Source organism: Chiloscyllium plagiosum, chromosome 7, assembly GCF_004010195.1.
Source record: "Chiloscyllium plagiosum isolate BGI_BamShark_2017 chromosome 7, ASM401019v2, whole genome shotgun sequence".
NCBI classification, from domain to species: domain Eukaryota; kingdom Metazoa; phylum Chordata; class Chondrichthyes; order Orectolobiformes; family Hemiscylliidae; genus Chiloscyllium; species Chiloscyllium plagiosum.
The window spans coordinates 103,155,445-103,181,656 of NC_057716.1; the positions used below are offsets into that span (position 1 = coordinate 103,155,445).

General features: G+C 41.7%; 1 protein-coding gene across 1 annotated transcript in view; it reads right to left on the reverse strand.

The window, feature by feature from the left end:
- The window catches only part of cfap65 (cilia and flagella associated protein 65), a 150,875-nt gene that overhangs the window by 77,852 nt on the left and 46,811 nt on the right, over positions 1-26,212 (reverse strand). The window contains exons 13-19 of the mRNA XM_043694519.1: positions 25,149-25,394; positions 19,675-19,899; positions 15,312-15,470; positions 13,513-13,678; positions 4,553-4,681; positions 3,438-3,660; positions 478-606 (exon numbers count right to left, since the gene is read on the reverse strand). Coding sequence (XP_043550454.1) covers positions 478-606; positions 3,438-3,660; positions 4,553-4,681; positions 13,513-13,678; positions 15,312-15,470; positions 19,675-19,899; positions 25,149-25,394 — 1,277 coding nt within the window. The remainder of the gene's footprint in view (positions 1-477; positions 607-3,437; positions 3,661-4,552; positions 4,682-13,512; positions 13,679-15,311; positions 15,471-19,674; positions 19,900-25,148; positions 25,395-26,212) is intronic.

Here is a 26,212-nt window from a genome sequence, read left to right on the forward strand (position 1 = left end):
CTTGCGGAACACCGCTAGTAACGGCACTCCAAGATGAACCTTTACCATCAACTACTATCCTCTGTCTTCTTCCAGCCAGCCAGTTCCTAATCCAAACCTCCAACTCACCCTCAATGCCATACCTCCGTATTTTTTGAAGTAGCCTACCATGGGGAATCTTATCAAACGCCTTACTAAAATCCATATACACATCTACCGCTTTCCCCTCGTCCACCTCCTTAGTCACCTTCTCAAAGAATTCAAAAAGATATGTCAAATTGTTACATAAACGAGAGCTCTTTCTTTGCTTACTTGGAGGAGTTATCTCTCAGGATTACCTCTATGCTCAGCGAAATTAAACCTGTATCTCTTCTAACTTCTGACTTTGTTATGACACAACTGTGGGACTGTAGAAATGAGCATGTTAGATTTTCCATTTGTAATTTGATCACAAGTTGAGTTCCTCCTGCCTTCCTCCCTAATGCATGTGGTACCCACCAGTCAGCAGGTGTCATCTCCTTGTTCTCAATCATGAGCAGGACAATGGATGGATCTGCACAGATGGGTGCTGCTCCAAAGTTGAAATCCACCATCACTGGAGTAGACACTGAGGGACATCGACTCAAGCTACAAAAGAAACAGAGAAGACTGTGATGCCCAATCGTCCTCAAGAGAAATAAAATTGCTTTTGCATTGCATGCCCTTATATAACTTGGCTAATGAGTGCAGAGGATCAAGAGATGCATTGTTTGGTGTGAATCTCAGGAATTCACTAGTCGTTTGATGCTATTCCACTGTTTAACCACACAAACGATATGTCAAGCAAATTCTGGTATTCTGGATTAATTACCCTTTAAACAAGCTACAGAAAGTTATAATGCATAATTAATAATACAAATACCTATTAAATATAAAACTTGCTTATGCCATGATAATCAACAATTTCACTCAAGAAATAAAATAATTTAAACTGTTTAATATTATTCCTGCAGATAGTTGTAAATTTAGCATAATTCTAAAGAAAGATTTATTTTCATTTTTCCTACCCATTACTTTTTTGGCTCTCTCTTCTTCCATCGAACGCTTCCCTCATTTTCTTTGTTCCTCCTTCTGTAACCAATTTGACTCTAATTCAACTTATTTCCTTTCCATTTCTTAAATCAGTCTTCAAATGATGCTTAGTTAACTCTGTCAGTGAAGATGTGCTGTTGCACTTGCCACATGTTGTCCAACACACAGAATCACAAATTTTTATGGTGCAGGAGGAGACCATTCAGCCCATTGTGCTTGCACTGGCTCTTCAAAGGGCATCATTACCTAGTGCCAATCTCTTGTATTTTCCCCAGACCCTTGCACTATGCCTATCAAAATAATCATCCAATGCATTTGAATTCCTTGAATGAAAGTGTCTCCACCACACTTCCAGACAGTACATTGCACAACATAACTATTTGCTGTAAGCAAGTCTTTACTCTCATTACCCTTGCTTCTCTTGCACATCATTTTCAATCTATGCCCTCTTATTCTTCCTTTTTATGATGGGGACCTCTTTTCTCTATCTACTCTGTCCAGCTCACTCTTGATTTCAACCTTTATCAAATCTCCTCTTCGCCTTCTTTTCTCCAAGAACTGTCCTAGCACGTACTTCTAGCTAGTTACAGCAAGAAGTAAAATTAGAATTGAACAGTTTAAAAAAAAATGTCTAATTAATACTGCCTGCCCAACATTTGTGAAATTTGGAGATATTGAGCATCCATCTGCATTACCAATGGGAGAAGCTATGCTACAGATATAGGTCATTCGGATTTGAAGAGATCTGGACCAGTGCATTCATTTCTGGCCAATTGACTCAGATGCAACATGTTGTCATTCAAGGTGGTGCAGCCTTATTGAAATGACACTAGCTCAAATGGGATTAAAACTTATGTAATTATATCATTATGATTTGCAAAGGGAAAGGAGATATGTATGGCATAGTAGGAAGCAATGTGGTTCATTAGGTCTGTTCCAAAATTCTTGGTTATTTAGTGAAAAGCTAAAAGCATCCTGCTCACTGCACCAGTCACTAAAAATTACCCCAGTCTCATTGGAAGAGATGACAAATGGTCAGTTTAACCTGACGGTCACTACACCCCCAGGTGATGGGCAAGGTTGAGGACCTTCATGGTAACCTCAATGGGTATGGGAATTGAACAAATGCTTTTGTGTCACTCTGCATTACAAACTAGACAACTGAGATAACCAATCCCCTAAAGGCACTAAAGTCTACTTCCTGGAAGTGAAATGAAGGGGATGTTTCACAATTTTGTATGGTAGGTCTTAAAATGCATGAAGGTAGATAAATCCCTGGGACCTGGTCAAGTGTATCCACGGAGATTGTGGTAAGCTAGGGAAGAAATTGTGGGGCCCCTAGTGGAGATATTTACATCTTCGAAAGCCATGGGTGAGGTGCTGGAAGAATTGAGGGTGGCTAATGTTGCGCCATTATTAAGAAAGGTTGCAAGGCAAAACCAGGCAACTACAGACTGGTGAGCAAAGGGAATGACAGTTGGACTTGCTGGAGTTGGGATTCTGAGGGTTTGACATTTACACAGGACCACAACTGCAGCACTGCATGATGTTTTGCTCTGTTTATTTAAAAGATATTTGGGGCGACACGGTGGCTCAGTGGTTAGCACTGCTGCCTCACAGCACAAGGGTCCCAGGTTCAATTCCAGCCTTGGGTGACTGTCTGTGTGGAGTTTCCTCCAGGTGCTCCGGTTTCCTCCTGCAGTCCAAAGATGGGCAGGTCAGGTGAATTGGCCATGCTAAACTGTCCATAGTGTTAGGTGTGCATGTCAGAACAAATGCGTCTGGGTGGGTTACTCTTTGGAGGGTCGGTGTGAACTTGTTCAGCCGAAGGGCCTATTTTAACACTGTAGGGAATCTAATCTAATATACTTGCCAGAGGATGTGCGGTGGAGGTTCCCAGTCTGAGTCATGGGATGATAGGTTTGTCATACAAGGAGAATTTGGATCAACGGGCCTATAGTCATTGAAGAATGAAATGTAATCTCATCAAAATGTATTGAGATCTGATTAGTTAAAAGGATAATGTTCCCAAGCTGGCATCCAGAACAAGGATCAGAGTCTCAGAATACACCATAGGCCATTTCAGACTGAGATGAGGAGAAATTTCTTCATGCAGACAATGGTGAGCCTACGAAGTTCTCCACTAATTGAGACTAAGAAGGTAAAGACACTGAATATATTTAAGAAAGAAATAGGCAGCTTACTAGAAGCCAAATGTGTCAAAAGGTAAGGAGAGATAGCAAGAGTATGCCGTTAAGATAGAGGATAATTCATAGCTGTGTTGATTAGTGGAGGGCGTTCAATGGGCCGTATGGTCTACTCCTAATCCAATATTCAATGTTTCTATAGTCTCAGTTGTTGGGCATGTCCTTGGTAGGATTACTCACCTGTGTCTGGTTGGCACTTGGTAAAGCAGCTCACCCTCTGTGGGATCGCGCTGCAGGTACTCATTGAGTGTGTCCAGTGAGAAGAGGCGCCAGAGCTGCTGCTTGCTGATGCCATTAATGCTCCCCAGACAACGAGCATCCGAGATGAATATCATTGGATAGACTCCATCAGCTGTCACACGACACAAAGGTTTTCCCTCCTCACTTTCATCAGGTTCTAGCACTTAAAGTATTGCACAAATGAAAACAGTTAAGATCAATGTGGTAGGTGCATTTTCATTTCAGGTCAAGGATGCACATCTATACTGCAGAATCAAATGCTTGGGTCCAATTCCAGAGACCAGTTCATAACCTAGGTTGTTATTCCAGCACAATTCAAATTAACTGAAAGTGCCATCTTTAGGAAGAGAGATCAAACAGAAGGTGGTGGTACAATTACAGCATTTAAAAAGTATCATATTAAAAGGTATATATGAACTGGAAGAGATAAGAGGAATATAGGCCAAATGCTGGTAAATGGGACTAGGTCAGATTGGGATACCTGTTCGACACTAGAAAGCTAGACTGAATGCTGTATGAATCTATGACTCCCCCACCAAGGTGGGTGTAAAAGCCTCCTTGGTAGTATTTTGAAGAAAAGCAGAGGCATTCTCAATAGTTTTCTGGCCAAAATTTACCACTCAACAAACATCATTAAAACAAGTTGTCTGGTCAAAATATTGCTGCTTCTAGGTCCTTGATATGTCCAAATTCAATGCCATGTTTCAAATTCAGAATGACTGCAGATCAAAAAGTGCCTCATTGGTTGTAAAGAGCCTCAGGGTGGTCTAAGATCATAAAAGTTCCCATAAGAATACAATATTTTCTTATTTTGATTATTTGTTTTCAATTTCACTCACAACACATTTACTTGATGCCAATTAATGCCAAATTAAAGGCAATTTTATGGCCCAACCTGATTCCGAACCAGATGAAGTGGCCCAAACACATTTCACATATGGATCTTACAGCCCCTACAGGGAAATCCTTTATACTTTCAGTCCACATCATATATAGAGTAAGCTGCCAGGTGCAAAATGCCAATATCTAATCCACATGTACAACAATGTACCCACCTTTAGCAGAGAGAATCTTGGAGCTAATTGTCCAGGTGTAACGAAGCCTTCGAACAGGCCGGACAGTGAATCGGAAGCAGACTTTTGACCTTGCAGGAATTGTGCCAGTGTGATATTTCACTTTAAAAGCTAAGACAACATATATTTCCAAAAAAAAACAACAAATCATAGCAGTTATGCAGCAATGGACATATCACAGACGAGTTTCAATGCAGGGTATGTAGAGGAACACAGGGTGTAGGACCATTTGGCGCAGCCACTTTGGCGTGAGCGAGTCGCCGTAGCCAGTTTGGCGACCGATTCGGCGTAGCTCTTATTTATTCCTTTTCAGGCTTACTTACAAGCATTAATGAAAGCAATAAAAAGAAAAATAATGTTTATCCTCTTCAGTAAAAATGTTAAAAAGAAAATAAAAATGAAAGAAATAAGGCAAATACAAAATTGTTGATGGCATTTTAACGGGTTTTATTTTATTTTAATAATTTGTATATTCATATGTTTTATTTTAATATATTTTAATAATTTTAATAATAGTAGTTTAATAACTACTCCTGAATAACTACAAAACAGTTCTGTGCCAAATGGGTCTGCGCCGAAATATATTTTACCTTAATATAATTTAATAATTTTAATAATTTAGTAATTTTAATAATAGTAGTTTAATAACTTCTACTGAATAAACTACAAAACAGTTCCGCGCCGAAATGGGTCGCGCGAAACCGGCCGCGCTGAATGGTCCCACTCCAAGGAACATAAGTTAGCTAGCTATTCAATCACTCAAGCCTACTTATTTTAATTAACCTGTTTCAACGCATTGAGACCCACATTTGGGTCAGATGGGAGTTCAACCCAGGATTCCTGGCTCAAAGGTTGGGACACTAACAGTGTGGCACACTAACACTGTGGCACAACAGCCCCAATCACTGCCATTCAATTAGACCACATCTGACTTTAACAACAACCTTCCACCTTAGTTACTTACTTCTTACTGTCTTTGCCGAACAAAACTCTGCCTCTACCAATTTGAAAATTTTTCACTGACAAGCTTTTTGGGACAGAGAATTCCAGATTTCTACTACCCTTTGTCAATAAGTGCTTCTGGACATAACCTCTGAACATCCTTCCTCTAACTTTAATCTGCCACCTATCAACAGCTCTAACCATCTTAAATGTTTCATTAGATCAACACGTTTAAGATAGAACAAATGACTTTCTATCCCAAAGTTTTTTGCCACTGTAAATTTCCCCACTTCACATCTGGGTTTTGTTGTAGGTTGGTTAGTGGACAATGGCTGCTACAGTTGGTCAAAAACTCCACTATTTTTGTAGTTTGCAGATAAGGCAATGAGAGCTAGATTGTCTTTTATATTTGCTATGAGATGTGGATGTTGCTGACTAGGCCAACATTTATTGTCCATCCCTAGAAGCCCTTGAGAAGGAGGTGGAGCTGCTTTCTTGAATCGCTGTCATCCATGGCCTGTAGGTACCATTAGAGAGGGAATTACAGGATCTGACCAAGTAACACCAAAGGAACAACTATATATTTCCAAGTCAGGATAATGAGTGTCTTGGAGAGGACTTTGAGGTGGTGGTGTTCCCATGTATTTGCTGTCCTTGTCTTTCTAGATGACACTAGTCATGGGTTTGGAGAGTGCTGTCTAAGATGACTTGGCAAATTTCTACAGTGTAGGAGAAAGTGAGGATGGCAGTTGCTGGAGAGTCAGAGTTGGAAAGTGTGGCACTGGAAAAGCACAGCAGGTCAGGCAGCATCCAAGAAGCAGGAGAGTAGACATTTCGGGAATAAGCCCTTCTTCAGGAATGTAAAGGGGGAAGGGGGCTGAGAGATAAATGACGGATAAGGGTGGGGCTGGGGCAGGGGGGACGAAAGGTAGGTGGGATGGTGATAGGTGTGTGCAAGTAGGTGATGACTGAAATAGGTCAGTGGGGAGGGTGGAACGGATGGGTGGTAAGGAAGATGGCCAGGTAGGTCAGGTCAAGAGGATGGTGCCAAGTTGGAGGGTTAGATCTGGGATGAGGTGAATCTTGTAGATGTTACACATAATGGTTCACAAGTAGGCTGTGTCCTGGATGGTGTCAAGCTTTTTCAGGGTTGTTGGAGCTGAATTCCTCCAGGCAAATGGGAAGTTCATTGCATTTCTGTCTTGTGCCTAAATGGTGGACATACTTTCAGGAGATGTATTACTCACTGCAGAATTCCTAGCCCTGATCGACTGTTGTAGCCACCGTATTTTTAAGGCTGGTCCAGTTCAGTTTTTGGGTAAATGGCAATGGCCTTTTGTTCGAGCTGAACATTGGCTGGCACTTATGCAGATTGAATGTTACTTTCCATTTGTAATCCCAAACCTGGATATTGTTCACATCTTGCTTCATTTGGACATGGGCTGATTCAGTATATGAGGATCTGAGAGTGCTAACCATTGTACAATCTTCAGCAAACTCCCTTATGACTTCGATAAATACTAGGTTGGGTTGGATTTGTTCTTCTTTTTGTGCATACAACGTATCTGGACAATTTTCCATATTGCTGGGTAGATAGACCAGTGTTGTAGCTGTACTGGAACATTGATTGGGGTGTGATATGCCCTGGAGAATACAGTTTTTAGTAGTAGTTTTGCATGTTATTGGGGTCCATAGCCTTTGTAAAATCAGTGCCTCAGTCATTTCTTGATATCACATGGGGCAAATACAATGTGCTGAAGACTGGAGGAAGCCAAGGTGAGTTGTCCACTCTGTACTTCTAGCTAAAGGTTGTTGCAAATGCTTTACTCCTTTTATTTAACAATGATGTGCAAGGTTCTCCAACCATTCATAATGAGGATATTTAGAGTCAGTGAGTCACAAAGATGAGATTAGAGTGGTGCTGGAAAAGCACAGGAGGTCAGGCAGCATCCGAGGAGCAGGAAAATAGTGAAATTCCTGATGCCCGAAACATCGATTTTCCTGCTCCTCGGGTGGTGCCTGACCTGCTGTGCTTTTCCAGTGCCATTCTGATGTAAACTCTAGTTTCCAGCATCTGCAGTCCTCACTTTTGCCTATTTTTCCAAGATGTCACCATCTATTTCCCCACATTCTATATCTTCCATGATGTAAAATTTAGTATCTCTTATATTTCCTGCGGTTCCACATGTAGGCTGCCTTACTGATCTTTGAGGGGCCCTATTCTCTCCCTAATTATCCTTTTTGTGGAGCCTTTTCCTCCAGTGAGTTGCGGAATCATCCATCAACATTTACAACTGAATGCAACAGGACTGAAGAGCTTACATTTCAAGATTTGTCAATTTTTGTCCAGCCGGTCTTATGTTCCTCTATCATACAAAGATTTTAGAACATAGAACAGAGAACAATAATAGTGCAGAACAGGCCCTTTGGCCCTCGATGTTGCGCCGAGCTGTGAACCATTCTCAGCTCATCCCCCGACACTGTCCCATCATCATTCATGTGCTTGTCCAAGTATTGTTTAAATCTCCCTAATGTGGCTGTGTAAGCAACATTGGCAGGCAGAGCATTCCACACCCTTACCACTCTCTGAATAAAGAACCTGCCTCTGACATCTGTCTTAAATCTATCACTCCTCAATTTGTAGTTATGCCCCCTCGTACAAGCTGACATCATCATCCTAGGAAAAAGACTTTCACTGTCTACCCTATCTAATCCTCTGATCATCTTGTATGTCTCTATCAAATCCCCTCTTAACCTTCTTTCCAATGAGAACAGACCCAAGTCTCTCAGCCTTTCCTCATAAGACCTTCCCTCCAGACCAGGCAACATCCTGGTAAATCTCCTCTGCACCTTTTCCAATGCTTCCACATCCTTCCAAAAACATAGTGACCAGAACTGTACACAATATTGCAAGTGTGGCCGCACTAGCGTTTTGTATAGTTGCAGCATGATATTGTGGCTCCAGAACTCAATCCCTCCACCAATGAAACCTAACACACCGTATGCCTTCTTAACAGCACAATCAACCTGGGTGCAAATTTCAGGGATCTATGTACATGGACTCCAAGATCCCTCTGCACATCTATTCTACCAAGAATTGTTCTATTGACCCAGTACTCTGCCTTCCTGTTATTCTTCCCAAAGTGCATCAACTCTCATTTAGCTGCATTGAACTCCATTTGTCACCCCTCAGCCCAATTCTGCGGTTTATCCAAGTCTCCCTGCAACCTGTAACATTCTTCCACACTATCCACTACTCCACCGACTTTAGTGACATCTGCAAATTTACTAATCCATCCACCTATGCCTGCGTCCAAGTCATTTATAAAAATGACAAACAGCAGTGGTCCCAAAACAGATCCTTGTGGCACACCACTAATAACCGGACTCCAGGCTGAATATTTTCCATCAACCACCACTCGCTGCCTTCTTTCAGAAAGCCAGTTTCTAATCCAAACTGCTAAATCACCCTCAATCCTATGCCTCTGCATTTTCTCCAATAGCCTACCATGTGGAACCTTATCAAAGGCTTTACTGAAGTCCATGTATACCATATCAACTGTCCTACCCTCATCTACATGCTTAGTCACCTTCTCAAAAAACTCAATGAGGTTTGTGAGATACGACCTGCCCTTGAAAAAACCATGTTGACTATCTGAAATTGGTGCTTGCTAGATGATTATTAATCTTATCTCTTATAATCCTGTCCAAAGCAATTCCTACAACAGAAGTACGGCTTACTGGTCTATAATTACCTGGGTCATCTCTACTGCCCTTCTTGAACCAGGCACAACATTTGCAATCCTCCAGTCCTCTGGTACTAAACTTGTAGACAATGATGTCTCAAATATCAAAGCCAAAGGCTCTGCTATCTCCTCCATAGCTTCCCAGAGAATCCTCAGATAATTCCCATCCGGCCCAGGGGACTTGTCTACTTTCACTCCTTCTAGAATTGATAACATCTCTTCATAACTAACCTCGATCCTTTCTAGTCTAATATGAAAGAACAAAGAATAAAGAAAATTTACAGCCCAGGAACAGGCCCTTTGGCCCTCCAACCCTGAGCCAATCCAAATGTACTGTCTAAACCTGTCAGTCAATTCCTAAGCATCTGTATCCCTCTGCTCCCCACCTACCCATGCAACTGTCCAGATGCATCTTAAATGTCTTACCATGTCTGCCTCTACCACCTTGCTGGCAACATATTTCAGATGCCCACCACCCTCTGTGTGAAGTACTTGCAACATGTATCCCCCTTAAACTTTCCACCTCTCACCTTGAAAGCATGACCTCTTGTTATTGAATCCTTCACCCTGGGAAAAAGCTTGTCTCTATCCACCCTGTCTGTACCCTTTGTGATTTTGTAAACCTCAATCACGTCCCCCCTCAATCTCCTTTTTTCTAATTTTAGATTTAGATTAGATTACATTACAGTGTGGAAACAGGCCCTTCGGCCCAACAAGTCCACACCAACCCGCTGAAGCGCAACCCACCCATACCCTACATTTACCCCTTACCTAACACTACGGGCAATTTAGTATGGCCAATTCACCTGACCTGCACATCTTTGGACTGTGGGAGGAAACCAGAGCACCCAGAGGAAACCCACACAGACACGGGGAGAACGTGCAAACTCCACACAGTCAGTCGCCTGAGGCGGGAATTGAACCCGGGTCTCTGGAGCTGTGAGGCAGCAGTGCTAACCACTGGGCCACCGTGCCGCCCAATGAAAATAAATCTAACCTACTCAACCTCTTTTCATAGCTAGCACCTTCCATACCAGGCAACATCTTCGTAAACGTTCTCTGCACCCTCTCCAAAGCATCCACATCTTTTTGGTAATGTGGCGACCAGAACTGTACACAGTATTCTAAATGCGGCTGAACCAATGTCTTGTACAATTTTAACATGACTTGCCAACTCTTATTCTCAATACCAGGCCAATGAAGGCAAGCATACTATATGCCTTCTTGACCACTCTATCCACCTGTGCAGCAACCTTCAGGGTACAATGGACCTGCACTCCCAGATCTCTCTGTCCATCAACTTTTCCCAAGGTTCTTCCGTTCATTATATGATTCACTCTAGAATGAGTCTTGCCTAAATGCATCACCTCACATTTGTCTGGATTGAAATCCATCTGCCACTTTTCTGCCCAACTTTCCAGTCTATCTATATCCTCCTGTATTCTCTGACAGTCCTTTATGCTTTCTGCTACTCCACCAATCTTCGTGTCATCTACAAACTTGCTGATCATACCAACAGTGCCCTCTTCCCTATCATTTATGTATATTACAAACAACAATGGCCCCAATATTGACCGCTGTGGAACATCATTGGTCACCTTTCTCCATTTCGAGAAACTCCCTTCAACTACTACTCTCTGTCTCCTGTTGCTCAACCAGTTCTTTGTCCACCTAGCTAGAACACCCTGCACACCCTAATATCTCATACCTCATTTTTCCCCTCTACAATAATCTCCTTTTCCTGAGTGAAAACCGATGAGAAATGTTCATTTAGCACCTCTCCGATCTCCACAGGGTCCACATTCTGTCTTTGACTGGCCCTATTCCTACCTAGTCATCCTGTTATTCCTCACATTCCTATAGAAAGTTTTAGGGTTTTCCTTTATTCTATTTGCTAAAGACTGCTCGTGTCCTCTCTTTGCTCTTCCTAACTCTCTCTTTAAATCCTTCCTAGCTGATCTCCATCACCTCATCTGAACATTCTTGCCTCATCAACACATAAACCTCCTTCTTCTGCTTAACAAGATTTGCAATTTCTGCAGTAAACCACGGTTCCCTTACCTTATCACTTCCTCCCTGCCTGACAGGGACATACCTATCAAGGACACGCAATATCTGTTCCTTAAATCAGCTCCACATTTCCATTGTCTGCATTCCCCACATTTTGCTAACCCATTCTATGCATCCTAATTCTTGCCTAATCGCATTATAGTTGCCCTTGCCCCATTGATAACTCTTGAACTGTAGCATGTACCTATCCCTTTCCATCGCTAAACTAAACGTAACTGAATTATCGGCACTCTCTCCAAAGTGCTCACCTACAACTAAATCAAACACCTGGCCTGGTTCATTACCAAGCACCAGATCCAGTGTGGCCTCCCCTCTTGTTGGCCCTTCGGCATACTGCTGATATTTATCATTCATTAGAAGCCACATTATGTCCCACATCTTTTGAGTTGCAGGCATTGCTAACCCTGAATCTGTGTCCACCACCTGGGACAAACGGCTATTCCTGCTAAATAGAATAACAAATTTGCAGGACATCACATGGTATGACAGACCTCTAGCAGACGTTTGAGCAGGACTGGGAACTTGCCCCATTTTACTGAAAGGGGTATTTTATATGGAATGATTCCGTCCTCTAAAATCACTCTCCTTGGAATTAAAGTCAACATTTTGTATTCTGCCCTGTCTATCCAGCCCTAATATTCAAAACAATGTTAATCTTGTTCCTGCCTCTAAGTAATAAATATTTTGCTGAATGCAATATACTCTTAATTTCAATTCTGCCACTATTTTTGAACACAATAAACAGGAGCAGAAGTAGACCATACAGTTCATAACGCCTGCTGAACCATTCAATAAGGTGATTGCTAATCTTCAAGATCAACTCCTGTTGCCTATCAAATCTCCATATCCCTTGGTTTTCTTAGTGCCCAAGAACACATTGATTTCTGTCTCAAAAATACTCAACCAACTGGCATCCAGAGCCATCTGGGCAGTTTCAAACATTCACCACTCTCTGCACGAAGAAATATCCTTTTATCTCTGTCTTAAATTAACTTGATACTATATGCCCCAGTCTGACACACTCCAGTCAAGGGGAACAGAGCCTCTGCATCTACTTTATTGAGCTCTTTCAGAATTTTGTGTTTCATTTAGATCATTTCTTATTCTTCTGTATTCCAGAAAGAATAGGCCTATCCTACTTAGTGTCTCCCTCAGAAGAAAGCTTTCCCATCACAGCAATTTACATTATGAACTTTTTTCTCTTTCCTACACTCTGACTAAAAGATGCAAAATCTGCTAGCATACCACCCTCCTCGTCTCCACCCAGGGCCCCAAACAGTCTTTCCAGGTGAGACAGAGGTTCACCTGCCTCTCCTCCAACCTTGTTTACTGTATCCAGTGCTCCTGATGTGGTCTTCTCCACATAGGTGGGATCAAACAGAAACTCAAGGCATGTTTAGTCAAGTATCTGAGCCAGATCCGAAGGGGCCAACCTGACCTCCCAGTCACCGCCCATTTTAATTCCCCTTCCCACTCCCTTTCCAACATGACCATCCTTGACTTCCTCTATTGCCACAGCGAATCAGATCACGAATTTGTGGAACAACACCTCATCTTCTGCCTGGGCAGCCTACAGCCCGGAAGACTCAACATTGAATTCTCCAATTTCAAATAACCTCTCCTCCTATTCCCCAACTCCCTTTCCAGCCTCTCCACCTCCCTTCCATTCTTCTGACTGACTCTTCCTTCCAGCTACCAACCGGATTCATTCCTCCCATCGACCAACCAGGTTGCACCCTCTACGTTGTCACCTATCACTACCTCACCACTCAGCCCATCTCTGCACCCAAAATCCTCCCCCTCCTCGTTATCTGCAACTCCCCTAACTCTCATCCCTAGTCCTAAAGAACAGTTACACTTGAAATGTTGACTTCTCACCTCCTGATGCTGCCTGGCTTGCTGTGTTCTTCCAGCCTTCTACTTGTCTACCTAATACTCTGGCTATTGTCTGTCTTAACTATCTTTCTTCTCCTAAAATTCAAACCCAAATTGCATCCACATACTGTTTCTTTGTGATGGAATCCTATCTTCTTATCCTATCTCTTACTGTAGTTAATTCTTGCCCAGACCACAGCGTTACTTATCTCCCTCAGTGAGCTCATTCTTCTACCATCAAATAAACTTGTTCAGAAGCATGTCAATTTGTCAATAGCAAAATGCTTCACTAATATCTCATCAACTTACCCATCGGATCTTTCACAACCTCATCAGGATCACACAGTCCAGTGATGTCCTGCTTGACATTCAGTTCAAAGTTCAAAGAGCATGGCTCATTATTGACCAAGACAAGGTCATCTGACTTATTATTGCCAATCAGGATGTCTCCCAAATGTATGTGGTCTTTCTCAGCCTGAAGATGATGTTTAACAGATTGGTAACCATTGCTGATATAACTTACAAGCACTGCATACAGATGGCAGAAACTGATCAATTTATCACTAGAAAATGGCATTACAGGAAATAATAATTACAGTGGAATGGATAAAAACATACTTTAATATCACCCGTTCACGCAATAATATGCACTGAGAATATGTCTCATCAATTTTAATAATATAAGTTAAGCAAAGTTTAACATAGAATGTGAATGATGCAAGTTGCATCTCCAGTTGGAGCATTATACCAAAGTTATAGCAATGTAACAGGTCACTCAGCTAACTTCATTGGAGCCTCCTCCCATCCTTGTTTACACAACCTCTTAGCAAATCCTCACATTCCTTTCTCTGCCGTCCAGCTCCAACTTTAATGCATCAAGCTACTTATCTCAGCTTTGTCCTGCCGCAGCAAGTTCCACATTCACACAAAACTTTGGATAAAGAAATTTTGCCTGAATTCCTTATTGGATTCATTAGCTGTACCAAATCGCTATGTATTTGATCATCATCCCTTAAGAACTGTCTTAAAGGGTATAAGGATTGAGTATTTTGCCCTTACACTTTCAGGATGTAGTTCAGATCGATCAAAAGCTTTGCCCACTTACTGTCTGTTTCAGACAATTTTAATATAATTTGACAAACTCATTGACAAAGGTCAAAATTACAACTGACATTCACTTTCATGTGGACTGGCATATTCTGCTGGCAAAACACTCGCGAAAGATGTAGAGGCATGTAAAATAATTGAGTATAATGTTGGGTTGGACACTATTGGCTAGACTGAAATTTGATGTTGCTTGCAATGACACACAGTAGATGACAGTGTAGTGGCAATGGCGCTGATTTATTAACCCGGGGGTCAAATATCACCATAGCAACCGGTAAACTTTAATTTCAATTAATAAATCTAGAATTGAAAGCTAATCTCAGTGATGGTGACCATAACAACTAAAACTGAATGTCATAAAAACCCATCTGATTCACTAATGTCCTTTAAGAAAGAAATCTGCCATCCTTACCTGGCCTGGCCTACATATAACTCCAGACTAACTGTGATGTGGTTAACTAGCCCCTGAAATGGCCTGGCCAGCCACTCAGTTCAAGGGCAATTAGGACAACAAATGCTGTTTTTTGCCATTGACATCTATAGCCCGCAAAGGAATAAATTTTTAAAAATTAAGAATGGTCTTTTGTACAAAGTAAAAGATAAAGTTGTCATAATCCCAGGGGACTGTTCTCTCATTAGAGTGACATGGGAGGTGATGTGTTTAACCTGATGGTCACCCTTCCTGAGGTGAGGGGAGAGGTTGAGAAGGCAGGATCTTCATGGTGACCCCAGTCGGTATAGCCAGAATTGAATCCATGCTATTGGGATGCTCTGCATCACAAAACAGTCCTCCAGTCAACTGAGCTAACTGACCCCCAAAATACAAAGTACAAAGTATCACCAAACCAATTGTGTGAATCTGTTTTCCCCTCTCGCTACCACACCCTTCAAAAACAAACTGATTGCTACTTTCAGGAGAGCAAAGGAGAAAACAAAATGAGGAGTGATGGTTACCATTACTAAATAAAAAAACACAACTTATTTTGTTCCTTTAACCTTACCGTTATTCTGCCCTTTGATCCTTCACCAATAACTCGGAGGGTGAGGCGGATCTTTTTCCCTAGGTCTGGGCAGTGTGGACCTTTCACTCCCCATATGAAAAGGTAAGGTTTCAGGAAATATTTCCGTTGTTCTTGTGGGTAGAAAGACCAAACCTGCGTCTGCAAAGAACCCAGAACATATTGCAATAAATTTACACACCTCGATAGCAATTAGGGGTAGGGAATTCCTAATTGCTAGGGAATTCCTAGAAGCATGGCACATCCACAAACTCCATCAACAAACACATCGACCTGGACCCAATATACCGGCCACTACAGCGGACAGCTGAAACTGACAACCGGAAGCGGCAGGGACAGGCCACTATAAATGCCGGAGGAAACACCACAGAAGCACTTCACAGGAGGCTCCCAAGCACTGAGGATTTCACCTAGACAGGGGACAAAACGTTTGCAACAAAAACTTCCAGCTCGGCGAACAGAACCACAGCAACGAGCACCCGAGCTACAAATCTTCTCACAAACTTTCTTATTAGTTGATTATACATTAATTGTTGGAGCATTCATGGATTCATAGAATCCCTACAGTATGGAAACAGGCCATTTTGGCCCAACAAGTTCATACCAAGCTGAAAATGTGTTGCTGGTAAAGCACAGCAAGTCAGGCAGCATCCAAGGAACAGGAGAATCGACGTTTCGGGCATAGGCCCTTCATCATACCAACCTTTCAAAGAGTAACCCACACACCCATTCCCCTACCCTTGTACTCTACATTTACCCCTGACCAACGCACATAATCTACACATATCCCTGAACACTATGGACAATTTAGCATGGCCAATTCACCTAACCTTTGACTGTGAGAGGACACCAGAGCACCCAGAGGAAACCCATGCAGACATAGGGAAAATGTACAAACGCCACACAGTCGCCTGAGGCTGGAATCGAACCCAGGTCCCTGGCACTGTGAGGCAGCAGTGCTAACCACTGTGCCACCATGCCACCCTCAAGCATGAATCAATAACTTCACTATTGTGGACCTGCCAGAATGGTAAAAGATACTTCATCTTTATCTGATCTGGATCCTGATGTATTCTATCTCAACCCTGACACTAGTCATTTGCTAGAGCTAAAAGAACATCAAGCATTGATCTCTGCATTTCTTGAATTACATTCGTTTGCACATCCATGATTTCTTTTGTGCCATCTTTGTGAACCATGCTCTCAGCTCTCTCATTCTTGTACGCCTATTACCTTGTGAAATTTAACTACTGTGATTTCTTGGAACTAATGCTTTCCTTGTGAGTTGTTTTTGTTGAATAGATGATGATCGAGAAAGTTGTTGAATTCTGCTTCTGTGAGAGACCAATTGCCCCATATAATAACTCAAATACAAGAAAAAGTAAGAGTCAAAAAGATGCCCCTGAAAAATAAAAAGTTAGCCCTTGAGAATACCTGAAGAGGAGCTCTCTTGGGAAAAAAATATTTTGACCCGTGGTACAAATGTAACTGCTGACAGCTTGACAACTGGGTATTTATGAACCCATTTCTGGCCCATTATGTTTCCTTTATTTCTAACACCCAAAAACCTCTCTAACTCAGATTTCAATAAATTTAAAGACCATTTCCACTACTTAATGTGAAAAGAAATCTGCATTCTAATGACCTCAGAGAAATCTGTCTTAAAAGAGAGACCTCTTAAATATGCCCCCAAGTTTTAATCTCTCCCACAAGTAAAAACGTTCTTCCGTTTTAAGATATCAGACAGGATTGCTCATGACACTACTGTGGTAGGATGGATATCAAACAATGACAAGTCAGAATACAGAAAGGAGATAGTGACTTGGTGACCTGGCGCAATGAGAACAACCTCTCTCTTGACGTTGGCCAAACTCAAGAACTGATCATTGACTTCAGAAAAAAAAGGAGAACATGCCCCCATTTACATCAATGGTGCTGAGGCTGAGAGAGTTGAGAGTGCCAACTTCCTAGGAGTGACAACAGCAGACAACCTGTCCTGGACTTCCCATGTAGGTGTGACTGTCAAGAAGACACAACAATGCTTTTTCTTCCTAGGGAAGTTCAGCATATCCATAAAGACCCTCACCAACTTTTACAGATGCATCATTGAAAGCATACTGTCTGGGTATATAATGGTCCAGTACGGCAAATGCTCTGCCCAGGACTGTAAGAAACTATACAGGGTTGTGTGCACAGCCCAGACCGTCACGGAAGCTAACCTTCCATCCATGGATTCAATTTACACGGCTCGCTGCTGCGGAAAGGCTACCAACATCAAAGACCCATCACAACTTGGCAACAACTTCTTCGAACACACACACACACACACACCCCCTTCCCTGCTATATCGCAAATGTTGATTTGCCTGGCACATGCCCTGTGCAATGTAACTGTATGCCTCTATGATCTGTATGTCCTTGCTTACTATAATCTGCCTGTACTGCTCGTAAACAAAGCTTTTCACTGTACCTAGGTACATATGACAACAAAATCAATCAAAATCAAACATCTACCCAATCAAGACGCCTCATGATTTTATATGTTTCAATAAGATAACCTCTCATTATATCTTTCTTTGCAAGCTAACCCTTTCATCCCAGATACGAGTCATATTTAATTTCTCTGAACTGCTTATAAAGCAATTTTATTTCTTTTACAAAAGAAAGACCAAAGCTGTGCACAATACACCAGATGTGGTTTCATCAATGCCCTATACAGCTGCAGTAAAAAGTCCAACTTGTATATTTCACTACCCTTGCAATAAGTGACAAAATTCCATTTGCCTTCCTAATCATTTGTTTCACCTGCAGACTAACCTTGTCTGATTCACGTACAAAGACACCAGATCCTTCTGTACCACCAAGTTCTGCAATCCATTTAAATTTTATAATACTTTTTTTCTGACCAAATGAACAATTCACACCAGCCATGATATACCTCCTTTTACAAATTTTTTTCCACTCATTTCTCCACAACTCTCTACAGACTCCTTACCTCCTCTTGACAATTTACTTTCCTATGCATCTTGGTGTCAACTGGCAATTTTAGCTACCACATGTCAAGTTCCCTCATCCAAATTATTAATATGGATAATGAAGAGTTGAGAACCTAACACCGGTCCCGATAGCTCTTCACTGGTGTCAGATTGACAACCCTATTCATCAGCTAGCTACCTGATGAAGGAGCAGCGCTCCAAAAGCTTCTACTCCCAAATAAACCTGTTGGACTATAACCTGGTGTTGTGAGATTTGTAATTTTGCATTAATGCAGTCTGGAATGGCATCCTGCTGTGTTGTATAATTTTATGATATCTGAAGCTAAGCTGTAGTGATTGGTATAAATGAATTTGATTGCTGTTCTTGCCCATCTATCACAAAAATAAAGCAGTTTAAGATTTCACATCTGGCTTCATCTTCCCCAGCATGCTCTTATTCCATCTAGTCATAGCTGGATCATGAGCATCTACAAAGGACATAACTATTCAATTCAGATCATAGGAAGATCAAACAGCGATGGCCTTTGTTTACATAAACATAAAGCAAGGTATTGAGAACTACGGACACACCATTAAACATGAGATGTGCAGAGAATTCAATGCAGCAACTAGCAGTGCTGTACCTCTGAAAATTGGATAAAGACAAATGGTCAAAAGGGAAACATTGGTGAAGAGGATAGTGGGAAAACCCTACAATGGGCCTTTTTTGTGCTTTATCATCTATAATTCTGATAGGTGTGTGTATGTGTGTGTGTGTGTGTGCGCGCGCATGCGTGTATGTGAATGCACACTGTACAAAGCCAAATAATCCATTACAATGGAGGCCATAACTTTGAAGCAGTTTGGGGGCAAAACTCCTCAATTTTTTAGAAGTTTCAGTAAAATATGCAGCAGTCTCATGCATTGGTGTATGATTCACCTTTAACCCAAATTATCTTGGGACATAAAATAGTGAGGAAGGGCAATCTAAATGGCATAACTATCACATGCCCATTCTAGCTGTAGCATCCTGTGCACTGATAAGCTATTGACTCAGGGTAGGCATCATAAGTAAATCAGATCAAGTTCTCATTTGACATAAAGACACTCCAACATTCCAGTGAGTATTAATGGAGCAACATAGAGCAGAAAAATATGACATATTTTCTCCATCTCCTAATGCTAAAAGTACCATGACTGACTGTAGCACCAATAACTGCTACTCCAGCAGAAGGGCAGATCACTCAGTGCAGTCTTGGTATTCAAGATAAGCTTCTCCAAGTGTGTATGTTAGTACCTCAGCACAAAATGTATTTACTCACTCTGCTCCTTTTAGTTTATTTAAAAAGCAAAATTGGATCAGGAACTCACCAATGCTTCATTGGCCTGAATGATCCCAAAGGTTGGTTCAACAGACAAGACCCTGGAGTTAGCTGCTGATATCTTCCACTGAAAGTACAGTGGCATGAGAGACACATTCTTAATGAGATAGGGTTGTTCTGATAAAGTGCCAATACATGTTGGCTTAAAATACAGATATCCATTTCCATCCAGAGATATTTGTGCCTTTTCGACCATGGAATACAACTTAATCTCCTAAAAAAAATCCAAGAGAAAGGATTCAGGTATCTATTCTTCGCCATCATTTAGAATCAGTCAAAAATGTCAGCAGAGCCTTTCACAGCATTTCAAATTTCAAGCCCTACTCACAAGACTTGAGCACTTATTTGAGACTGACACTTCATGCCATGTTGTGGGAGTGTTACATGGCTGCAGGTGTCTCTCTTTTTGAATGAAATTTTTAAAACTGAGGGAAGGTAATGTTATGTTAGCCCTTCCTGGTAACACACGTTGTGCGACATGTAGGAGTTCTTAAGGTGCCTTGGAACTTGCTCAATTTGCACTTCGTGGCAGAATTAACTGTTTGCACAGGAGGATTGTTTGGGACTAAGTAATTTAATCAGTCTCTGGATCAGTGGTGCTGGAAGAGCACAGCAATTCAGGCAGCATCCGACGAGCAGCAAAATCGACGTTTCGGGCAAAAGCTCTTCTTTATTCCTGATGAAGGGCTTTTGCCCGAAACGTCGATTTTGCTGCTCGTCGGATGCTGCCTGAATTGCTGTGCTCTTCCAGCACCACTGATCCAGAATCTGGTTTCCAGCATCTGCAGTCATTGTTTTTACCCAATTTAATCAGCCTGGTATGTCACATGAAACCTATTAAAACTTGTATACTTATCCAAATAAAGAAAAATATGGGGAGAAATGTAAAATGGTCATAGATTCACAATTATTTGTCTTACACTAAAGCACTAAGTCAAAAGTACCCCCAGAGACTTTGTTCATTATCTTGGTCAACACTGTGTAAAGGCAGTGTCCTCTGATTTCTATGCTTTCAAAAACTGTGGTCTGAAATGGGGAAGAACTTTTTTAAAACAAATATTTTAAAAGATTGCTGCATGTTTTAAAAAACATATAACCTGACCCTTATGACAAGCATTGTGTAAATAACCAAACAAAAGTAACCTACACCAAAATTGGAGACGTAGTGGACAGCGAAGAGGGTTACCTCAGATTACAACAGGATCTGGACCAGATGGTCCAATGGGCTGAGAAGTGGCAGACAGAATTTAATTCAGATAAATGCGAGGTGATGCATTTTGGGAAAGCAAATCTTAGCAGGACTTATACACTTAATGGTAACGCCCTAGGGAGTGTTGCAGAACAAAGAGATCTTGGAGTGCAGGTTCATAGCTCCTTGAAAGTGGAGTCGCAGGTAGATAGGATAGTGAAGGCGGCGTTTGGTATGCTTTCCTTTATTGGTCAGAGTATTGAGTACAGGAGTTAGGAGGTCATGCTACGGCTGTACAGAACATTGGTGGAATATTGCGTGCAGTTCTGGTCTCCTTCCTATCGGAAAGATGTTGTGAAACTTGAAAGGGTTCAGAAAAGATTTACAAGGATATTGCCAGGGTTGGAGGATTTGAGCTATAGGGAAAGGCTGAACAGGCTGGGGCTGTTTTCCCTGGAGTGTTGGAGGCTGAGGGGTGACCTGATAGAGGTTTACAAAATTATGAGGGGCATGGATAAGGTAAATAGGCATAGGGTGAGAGGGGAAAGATATAAAAGAGACCTACAGGGCAACTTTTTCACACAGAGGGTGGTGCATGTATGGAATGGGCTGCCAGAGGAAGTGGTGGAGGCTGGTACAATTGCAACATTTAAGAGGCATTTGGATGGGTATATGAATAGGAAGGGTTTGGAGGGATGTGGGCCGGATGCTAGCAGATGGGACCAGATTGGGTTGGGACATCTGGTCGGCATTGACGGGTTGGACCAAAGGGTCTGTTTCCATGCTGTACATCTCTATGACTCTAAGATGATTGCAGACAAATTGGAACTGAGAGATTCTCAATATAGATGGGTCGTGACAAGATATTGTTTAGTCTATAATAAATATGATCAAAAGCCAACAATCGTGGGTTTTTAAATTCATTTGTGGGATGTTGGTGCCGCTGACTGAGCCAGCATTTATTGCCCATTCTAGTTGCCCCTTGAGAAGGTGGGGGTGTGCTGCTTTCTTTAACTTGCAGTCCACCTGCTATGGGTTGATTACAAATGCTGTGAGGGAGGTAATTCCAGGATTCTGACCCAGCGACACTGAAGTCAGGATGGGGAGTGGCTTGGAGGGGAACTGGCAAGGGGTGATGTTGCCAGAAACTTGCTGCCTTTGTCCTTCTAGATGGAAGTAATCGTGGATTTTGAAGGTTCTGTCTGAGGATCTTTGGTGAATTTGGGGAATGGTTCTAAAGTAACTCTACAGCTTCTAACTGGGAACAAGATGGGCTGAAGTGTTTTGATCTCGACCTGCACAGACTGGTCTCTTGTTGGTCATCCTTCCTTCAGCAGTCATTGCAATTTGTGATTTTTAACTGATAAATCAAAGACCTTGTACACCTTGTGTCACTTGCAAACTAATGAAAGCATCTGGAGAAAAGCGAGTGAGAAGCAACATTCAAAATTAGAATGAAAAGGCAATAAATGCTGATCAAGCTAGCGAAGCTCATATCTTATGAACAAATAAAAAAAATTAAGAAACAGAAGGGTCACTCAACAGTTGTAAATAGGAACCACTGAGCTGCCTGTCAGACTCAGATTTTGCCTGCCTGTGACCTATTTTCCCTGGTCCATGTGTGTATAACAGTGAGTTTATAAGGCGATTCAACTTTTAATTCATTGTATTATATGCCAACAGTTTACAACAACCTATAGCTAGAGTTTAATTAGTTGTAATAATAATTCTTGTTATGTACAGAAGCCCACAGCGTATAATTCAAAAAAGAAACTTGTTCAGACACACCTTTGGAGCAGGTGAGACTTGAACATGGGCCTCATGGCTCAAAAGTAGGGACAGTACCACCATGCCACAGGAACCCCTTGGTCTGCGCTTTTTATCAGTCTGGGCCTGGCAATCAGATGAATTGGAGAATTTTATGTACGTTTAAATTTTTTTTTGAAACTTTTATGACAACTCTGGGAATGCCATGGCTTAATGTCCAATGTGCTACCTTAGTGAGTTGTGACAACTGCAGTGCAAAGGTCCTGCACTATCAGATGTGATGTCTTTCAGAAAGACATTAAATATTCCTCTGCTGTCACCGATTGTCTTACTACTTTCAAGAAAGCAGAAATGTATTCCAATTAATTAAAGGGAAGGCCAAAGTCAATGTCTTTTGTTCCCAATGTAAACTCCATATCCCTGTCTCTCCACACCATCATCCACCTGCAAGTTCACCTCTAGAGCCACACAACATTCAGAAATGTACGTCACATTCCTTCACTGTCAGTGGGACTTAATTCTGGAGCCAGGGTAAACAACCATCATATTATTTTTAACAGGATTGTCCTCTCATTTTGCCAATTTCCCTGATTCTCATACTTTTCTCCTCCAGGTTTGCTGTTTGTGTTGGATTTCTAAAGGTTTGATTAGCTAGGGTTCATGGAGATGGCCTGACATCTTGACCTGGAGTTTCGTGTGTCGCTTATTTGCACAGTCACAATGGCTGTTGACCATTTGATCACATTAGAGCTCCTGGAAAGCAGCCAAATGTTAAGAGAGCAGGTTTTACTCTTCAACCTGATCTTCAAACTAACACCATTTTCAAAACCTATCTTCTTCATCTCCATCCTGAATGGTCAACCCGGATCTTGAACTATGGTCCCCTAACTCTTGACTCTATAGTCAGAGGAAACTGTTTCAAAGCCTCTACTCCATATCCTCAGACTATAAGCCCGGATTCTGAACTCGCCAGTCATCAGGAATATCTTTCCTTCATTTATCCTGTCTGATCCTGTTTGAATTTTATAGATTTCTAAGAGATACCCCATATTCTTCTAAATTCCAGTGAATATAATCTTAACACAATTCAATCTCTCTTAATACATCAGTCCTGCTTTGCCATAAATCAGTCTGGTGAACCTTTGCTGGACTCCCTCAATAGCAAGAATGCCCTTCCTCAGACTAGGACACCAAAACTGCACACAATGCTCAACGTGTGGCCTTACCAAGACTCTGTACAACAGCAGCGAAAGATCCCTGCTCCTTTACTCAAATCCTCTCGCTATGAAGGCCAACATGTCATGAGCTTTCCTCACTGCCTGCTGCTTCAGCATGCCAACCTTCAGCAACTGTTCCACATGATACCCAGGTCTTATTGTACCTCACCTTTTCCTAAACCGCCACCATTCAGACAATAACCTATCTTTCTGTTTTTGCCACCAAAATGGATAACCTCACATTTATCCACATTATATTGCATTTGCTAAGTATCTTCCCACTCAGCCAGTGTGTCCAAGTCAACCTGCAGAATCTTAGCACCCTCCTCACAGCACACATTGCCACCCAGCTTATTGTTGTCTGCAAATTTGAAATATTGCACTCAATTCGTTCGTCCAAATCGTAAATGCATATTGTGAATAGCTAGGGTCCCAGCACTGAACTCACTGCCTACAACTCTGGAAAGGACCCGTTTATTCCAACTCTCTGCTTCCTGTCTGCCAACCAGTTCTCTATCCACATCACCTCCGATACCATGAGCTTTAATTTTGCTTACTAATCTCGTGTGAAAGATCAGATACACAACATCTACTGATTCACCCTTGTCCACTCTCCTGATCACATCCTCAAAAAATTACAGAAGATTTCTCAAGCATGATTTCCCTTTAGTGTCGACTTGGACCAATTCTGTCACCACTTTTCAAATGCTCAGTTATTACATCATTAATAATTGACTCCAGCATTTCCCCCACCACTGATGTCAGGCTAACTGGCCTATAATTCCCTGTTTTCTCTCTCCCTCCTTTTATAATTAACTCTAGCATTTTTCAAATGACCAACGTCTAGCTAGCTGGTCTATAATTCCCAATTTTTGCTCCACGTCCTTTTTTAGACAGTAGGGTTACATTAACTACCCTTCAATCCATAGGACCTGCTCTAGAGTCTATCGAATCTTGAAAGATGACCACTAATGTATCTGCCATTTTTAGGGCCACTTCCTTAAGCAGTCTAGGATATAGATAATCAGGGCCTGGAGATTTCTTGTACTTTAATCTCATTAATTTCTCCAACACTATTTCACTACTAATACTGATTTCCTTCAGTTCCTCCCTCTCACTAGACCCTATTTGCCTCTCAACATTTTTTGTATGTTATTTGTGAAGACTGAGCCAAAATATGTATTTAATTGGTCTGCCATCTCTTTGTTTTTCATTATAATTTCCTGTTTCTGACTATAAAGGACCTACAAGTGTGCACAATGCTCCAAACCTAGGATTTCTTACAAGTACCTGATTGAACTTCTCTGAGGCATTCAGATGTAGTAGCACTGTGTGCCCAGTAAGCCTCTCATTCTGTGGGGTCCCTCGCACTGTCAATATCTGATGTGTCTGAGGGAGCACAAAACCTACATCTGGTTTGATACAGATGGTGCTTTCATGCTGTGCATCCACAGAAAAGGTGAGGAGCATGTTCCCCGTATTCTTGAGCAGCATGGTCTTGTATATCGTTCCTTTCTCATTCACAGCTGGCAACACCTGCATGAAACAAAGTAGTGTGAATTATGAATCAAAAATGCATGATCAAATACACATACAAACATATGATTTACAGCAAGATTGGGCATTCTAGCCTGGTCTGTGATTCATCACAGTCAAAGCTGATCTGATTGTGGCCTCAATTCCACATTCTTGCCCAATAACCATCAACTCCTTTTTGTTAGTCAAGAATCTAACTCTGCCTCTAAAATGATCCTGCTTCCAAGACTCTCTGGGAAAAAGATGTTCAAAGACTCTCAAAAACGCAGAGATAAAGAATCCTTTCATTGGGAAACACCTTAAAATTTTAAACTCTGCGCCCGATCCCAGCCAGTTCTAGTCTCCTCCACAAGCAACGATCCCACATGCCTCCTGTCAAGTCCTCTCAAAATTTTGTTCCAAAAAGGTCTCGCTTTCTTCTAAACACCAATCAAAAGAGGTGCAGCCTGTCTAACATTCCTTACCAGATATCTCAGGTATCAGTCAAGTAAACCTTCTCCAACCTTCCTCTAATGGGAACAGAAAGTGTTTCAGAGTGATATGGGCCAAATGCTGACAAATGAGACTAGGATGCTTGGTCAGCGCAGACGGGTTGCACTGAAGGGTATGCTTCCGTGCTGTATCTCTCTATAATGCATCTACACCCTTTTTTAAATTAGGAGACCAAAAATCCACATTGAAATCTGATGATTGGCTTAATAATCCTGATAGCATAAATTCAAATCCCACTATTGCGTGCAATTCTGGTATCCTTTCTATTGGAAAGATGTTGTGAAACTTGAAAGGGTTCAGAAAAGATTTACAAGGATGTTGTCAGG